This window comes from Miscanthus floridulus, chromosome 1 (genome assembly GCF_019320115.1).
Source record: "Miscanthus floridulus cultivar M001 chromosome 1, ASM1932011v1, whole genome shotgun sequence".
Classification (NCBI taxonomy): domain Eukaryota; kingdom Viridiplantae; phylum Streptophyta; class Magnoliopsida; order Poales; family Poaceae; genus Miscanthus; species Miscanthus floridulus.
The window spans coordinates 126,752,242-126,758,577 of NC_089580.1; the positions used below are offsets into that span (position 1 = coordinate 126,752,242).

Here is a 6,336-nt window from a genome sequence, read left to right on the forward strand (position 1 = left end):
AAAGCGCGACTCCCGATTCAAAACAGTATCGTTCAGGTGGGCCCATTAAAACAGCGTCACATGGCAAGTGCGAGCGACCAGCCGTCGCTTCTTGATCGAGCGGCCACAAAATTCGTGTGCTGCCGACGACAGAAACACACGCGTGACATATAGCATTCCTCTTTTTCAAAAGCTGGAACCTTCTTGTTCCTGTTACGGCCCCGTTCGGCTTGCTAAAACTTAGCTGAAAAATAATGTTCCGGTTAATTTATTGCGAGAGAAAAAAACACTGTTTCCAACTAAAAAAAGAAGCCGAACCAACCAGTTTTAAGATAAGCCGAACGGGGCTTCTAAGGTAAGCCGAACGTGACAAACTGACAACATGTAGCCGTAGCCATCCATTGGAAATTTTTTCGGGCCGGGTCCGTCCCCTTTGATCGACTGCACCGATTTTTCCTGATTCTGATAAGTTTCTCACGACAATTTTGAATAATCTCAAAGTGAAACTCTGGCAGTCGGATGCTTCAGCAGTATTTTTCAACGAACAAGCATTGTTTTTCCTCTCACGATAAATTAGCATAAGCATCCGCATAAACCAAATTTCAGCGAAGCTAGAATCTAGCATTGAAAGCGGGAAGAAACGTGGACTGTGCTGTGCTGCTGGACGATCGATCGACTCCGAAGCTAGAATCTCCCATAGATGGCTCGTCGTTCACAAACGCAGCATCTGCTAACCAAGAGAAATAACTGAAGTCAACGAGGCATCAGCGAACGTGAAACTCGAGCGAAATGTCACTAGACAGCCGCTTTTGCGCGCACTAGTAGTACTATCAAACACAGGAAAGATGTGCCATTTATACATATAGAAATATTGTCAAAAAGAGGATGGCACCATATACATACATATCTTAGCTAGCTCAAGAGCGAGGTTAACGTTGCACCGTCCATTGTGAGTGAGGCAGTGAAAGTTACCGTCTCGATCACTTCGTAACCAACCTAGGCCCAGCAGCTACGGAGCAGGCAATGAGCAGTTCACCGTCCATTGGAGCGGAATGACCAGGGGAGATACACTCTGATTCCCCCGTATGGCTCACGGGTTTACTATTGTTAATCAATCAAATTTTCCACCTAGCTCGCATAGCAGCTGCTGGTAAAGGTTGTCTTGTGTGTGAGACGGAGAGAGGTATGGTGGGAGGAGGATCTCTCAGATCCGGGGTAACCCGAATCCCGACGCAAAGATCCACCACCACCACGCGCCGTCGCATATAAAAGCCGCCCCCGGCAGCGCAGGCTTGCAGCAAGCATCGTTCGTGCCCCGATCGAGCCGACGAGCCCCCACCAGCCTCTCTGCCCTCTGGGAGCTCGAGCCTCCTCGTTGCCAGACCACCTGCCCGTGCCCGGGCTTCTCCATCTGCTGAGATTCTGAGAAAGACAGGTGCGGGATGGCCTCCGTTCTGCCGGATACTGCGTCGGATGGCAAGGCCCTGACGGACGCCTGGGACTACAAGGGTCGCCCCGCCAGCCGCGCCACCACCGGCGGCTGGGCGTGCGCCGCCATGATCCTAGGTAACCTGCTGACCTTGCCTAAACCATTTGGCGCGCGTCCACGGCCGCGGCTCATGACTATTCCATAGCAGCCAGCACCCACCGCTTGTTCGTGCTGTGTACGTGCATCTGCATGTGCGCGCGCGTGTGTGGTCCTTTCCTGACTCCTGAGTCCTGACAAGTGTTGATTTTCCTGATGAATTGAGAAGGCGCGGAGCTGTTCGAGCGGATGACGACGCTGGGCATCGTGGTGAACCTGGTGCCGTACATGACCGGCACGATGCACCTCGGCAACGCCTCCGCCGCCAATACCGTCACCAACTTCATCGGCGCCTCCTTCATGCTCTGCCTCCTCGGCGGCTTCGTCGCGGACACCTACCTCGGCCGCTACCTCACCATCGCCATCTTCACCGCCGTCCAGGCCACGGTGGGTTCGCTTAATTACTTGCCGCCGGCCGGCCGGTGCCACTCACTAGTTACTACTGTACATACAACGGCGTGACACCTGCCTGTTGGCTGATTTAGTGCGAGAGAAAAATATTGTTTATTAATTGAAAAAAGTACTGCTTATAAGCCAAACAAATCCAAACGAACATGCCGTATAATTGGGTTCGATGTCTGCGCCGCAGGGCATGATGATCCTGACGATCTCAACGGCGGCTCCCGGTCTACGTCCACCACCGTGCGCGGACGCGAAGGGCGCGAGCGCCGACTGCGTGCGGGCCAACGGGACGCAGCTCGGGGTGCTTTACCTGGGGCTGTACCTAACGGCGCTGGGCACGGGCGGGCTCAAGTCCAGCGTGTCGGGGTTCGGCTCCGACCAGTTCGACGAGTCCCACGCCGGCGAGCGGCGGAAGATGCTGCACTTCTTCAACTGGTTCTACTTCTTCGTCAGCATCGGCGCTCTGCTGGCCGTCACGGCGCTGGTGTACGTGCAGGACAACGTGGGGCGCCGCTGGGGCTACGGCGTCTGCGCCGTCGGCATCCTCTGCGGGCTCGGCGTCTTCCTGCTGGGCACCAGGAGGTACCGCTTCAAGAAGCTGGTCGGGAGCCCGCTCACCCAGGTGGCTGCAGTGACGGTCGCCGCGTGGAGCAAGCGCAAGCTTTCGCTGCCGTCTGACCCGGACTTGCTCTACGACGTCGACCACGCGGCGGCCGACGTCGTCAAGGGAAAGGAGAAGCTGCCCCACAGCAAGGAATGCAGGTGACGTACAAGAATCACTGATGATGAGCAGCTTAATTTCCGTTCATTACTTGGTGATCACTGCTGCGCTCCGTGCCTGGTACTACTGCAGCGTCACACTGGGACTGACAAAACTATACTCGTAGTAGTGCCAGCAGGCTCAGCCGCTCAGGCTACACGTAAACGAAAGAGGAAATGGATGCTGAAACGTGTGGACCAATGCACACATGAGGTAGGCGCGATGTGACTTTTTGTGAGTGTAGAGCGATACAGTGAGGCAGCCATGGCCCGCTGGCAATCTCCAAACGCCATGGGGGGATCGGTCTGAAATCCACCACTTGCATGTACCGTCCACACCACAGTACACGTGACGACACCTCTGTGTCGTGCTTGCATTGCACCGCATCATGACAGCAACCGAAACCTCTCAACTCACCAAGGTAGCGTCACTCCATGCATCACCGTACCATGCTTGAGCTGCACAAAATGAGATTAGGCAGATGCACCGAGCGACAAGAGCATAGACATCGGTCACGTTTGACTTAACCTCGCAACTGATCGTACTACTACAGCGACAAGGACTACTGCTAGTAGTTAGCTGCCCTGTGAAGAAGGGAGTATGCTGGGGGAGTTGAGCGCTGGGCGAGGTAACGCCTCTGCCTCTCACACAGTTGCATGGACCCCTCACCCCTGCACAATTGCTGCTGCTTCAGTGGCGCACAAGTGATTCTTGATCGGATTGTTACTTACAAATAATAATCATTAATTTGGCGTTGAAAATGATGTGCTTTCCACGTACAAGAATTGACTATACAGTACTACACACAGACGACTTATTGTGAAACGGATGATGCAGGTTCCTCGACCACGCGGCCATCATCGACGGCGCCGGCGAGTCACCGGCGACGGCGAGCAAGTGGGCGCTGTGCACCCAGACGGACGTGGAGGAGGTGAAGCAGGTGGTGCGGATGCTGCCCATCTGGGCCACCACCATCATGTTCTGGACCATCCACGCGCAGATGACCACCTTCTCGGTGGCGCAGGCCGAGGTCATGGACCGGTCCATCGGCTCGGGGGGCTTCCTCATCCCCGCGGGCTCCCTCACCGTCTTCCTCATCGGCTCCATCCTCCTCACCGTGCCCGTCTACGACCGCCTCCTCGCGCCGTTCGCGCGCCGCCTCACGGGGAACCCGCACGGCCTCACCCCGCTGCAGCGCGTATTCGTCGGCCTCCTCCTCTCCGTCGCCGGCATGGCCGTGGCGGCGCTCGTCGAGCGCCACCGCCGGACGGCCGCCTCCTCCGAGCACGGAGTCACGCTCACGGTGTTCCTGCTCATGCCGCAGTTCGTGCTCGTCGGCGCCGGCGAGGCCTTCACGTACATGGGCCAGCTCGCGTTCTTCCTGCGGGAGTGCCCCAAGGGCATGAAGACCATGAGCACGGGCCTGTTCCTCAGCACATGCGCGCTCGGGTTCTTCTTCAGCACTCTGCTCGTCACCATCGTGCACAAGGCAGATCTGTTGTAATTTCTGTGCAATAAAATAGTAGAGCCCAATAACAGCAGCTTAGAAAAATAGCCCAACAACAGGAAATCCATAGAAATAAAACAGCCAACGCCTTGTTCGTTTGGGCTTGTTTGGCTGATAAGTTATGGCTGAAAGTACTGTTGGCTGATTTGGTGTAAGAGAAAAATATTGTTGGTTGGCTAAAAAAATACGACTTGTAAGCCAAACAAGCCCAAGCAAACAGGACGAAGACTTGGAAAGAAGGAAAACAAACAAAACAGATCTGCTCTGCGTGGGGAAAAGCTCTGCTCCGCACTCACGGACAGGGGCAGAAATCAGATTGCAAAGAAAATTTAAAGAACAAGCACTATAAGTCTGATTCATACCTCATCAGCCAAGATTAGTACACCAATCTTTTCAATCAATTTCTTTGGTAAACCAATTTATCTGATGAAGCAACAATGAATAAATTAGCAGCTGAGATGAAAGACTCGGAGAACCTAGATCCATAGAATCTGTAATCATGGGAGCTATAAACACAGTCAGGATGGCAAAGATGGACTGCTGCTTGTGCTTGCTCCAACAGCAGGGCATGGCCCTGATTGCTCAGTGTACACAAGGAGCAGATCTAGCACTTGGGTGGTTATGATATGGTCTAAAAGGCTAGAAACATAGAGAGGATAGTGCAAAACAGAGAGCATGAGATCACACCCACATGTAGCTAGCAGAAATCACACACACATCGAATTTTTTGGGCCAATTTCTAAAAGTAATTCTACAGCAACACCACTCACCAATCTTCAACTAAAATTACAAATATATCTGTTATGCATTTGCTATATTCCTATTATAAATAAATTACAAAACACAAATATGGAAATTACACATTTCACATAATGCAACTTGTACTTGCTACTAATGCAATTATACTGCACATGTATAGAATTTAAAGATCCAGCTCATGTAAGTATTGTTACTTGTACCTACGAGTGGCTATAATCTCTAATATTGATTCTTTATAATGTTTCAACTTTATCCTAATAACATATTATCATTTATTACTAAATGCAGGCAAAGCATAGGGCAAAATTGAGATTGGAGTAGGAAGTATTATAGATCACTGAAACTATGGATGGACATAACTTTCAGGTAATATAAATGTCAATAATTAAGGTTTGGTTTAAGAAAAATCTATTTTCCATGGATTTACTACAAATACAGGTGGATCCTCCTAAATTTCACATTTCTAAATGATGTACATCATCTACTGTAGGTACCATATACACATGCAAGTGGAAACTCAGAACCAAACTTTAATCTCACAACAGCACATGTGATCAAGAAGTGGCAAGAAACACTACAATTGATGTATCAGACTAATCAGGTACTAGATTAAAGTATTGCTTCAAATAATCATTTACTCAGGGCAACTAGATATATGTCAATAAGTATATATGTTCAAATAGATGCAAATCATTGCTGAGATTCAAAAATGTCAAGATGAAAAGGTTGTTTTTTGAACTAAATTATATTTCAATGCAGAGATGCTACACTAAACTTATGCTGGAACAAACCATGGCCATCGAGTGCAGCACCGACACCACCTTGTACTAGGCATCTGACATGGCCGTCTTCTTGAGATTGAACAAAGGCTAAAGTTACATAGCTGATTTGGAGCAACAGAAACATCAGCAAGATCATGAAAATCAGAGCTAAACATACATACCTCAGCATTATCCTTTTGGTTACTCTATGTGAACTGCACTTTGTGCCCCAAGACGCTACCTGCACGTATTGCAGACTAGGTGAAATAGAATTCAGAAATCTATAATGGCACCGTAACTAGGAGCAAGTGGATAATACAAATGGCAGACAAAAGTTAAGTTGGGGGTTTCAGTCCTTGAGAAAAGATATATACTGAAAATGCAACACTGAAAATGTCAGCGGTGATAATATACTGAAAATGTACAACAGCACTAAGCATATATCCTAAAAAATGGCAAGCTCCAAGTTCATAGAGATAGGACTACTATTTAGCAATGTCCATCATAAGTATATATACTAAAACTTAATCTGTCAAACACAAATGGGTTAATCAACGCATCACTAGCACTGACATTCGGAGAC

General features: G+C 49.8%; 1 protein-coding gene across 1 annotated transcript; it reads left to right on the forward strand.

The window, feature by feature from the left end:
- Positions 1–1,313: 1,313 nt before the first annotated feature.
- On the forward strand, positions 1,314–4,230 carry LOC136462858 (protein NRT1/ PTR FAMILY 6.3-like). Its single transcript, XM_066461903.1, has 4 exons — positions 1,314–1,545; positions 1,734–1,951; positions 2,154–2,728; positions 3,564–4,230. Exons 1-4 carry the CDS (start codon positions 1,422–1,424, stop codon positions 4,228–4,230), a joined length of 1,584 nt encoding a protein of 527 aa, XP_066318000.1. The 5' UTR covers positions 1,314–1,421.
- Positions 4,231–6,336: the final 2,106 nt, after the last annotated feature.

Coding starts and splice junctions, on each gene's coding strand:
- LOC136462858 (XM_066461903.1), top strand. CDS start 1,422: ATGGCCTCCGTTCTGCCGGATACTGCGTCGGATGGCAAGGCCCTGACG. Junction 1,546..1,733: donor GTGCGCCGCCATGATCCTAG/GTAACCTGCTGA, acceptor TGAATTGAGAAG/GCGCGGAGCTGTTCGAGCGG. Junction 1,952..2,153: donor TCACCGCCGTCCAGGCCACG/GTGGGTTCGCTT, acceptor TCTGCGCCGCAG/GGCATGATGATCCTGACGAT.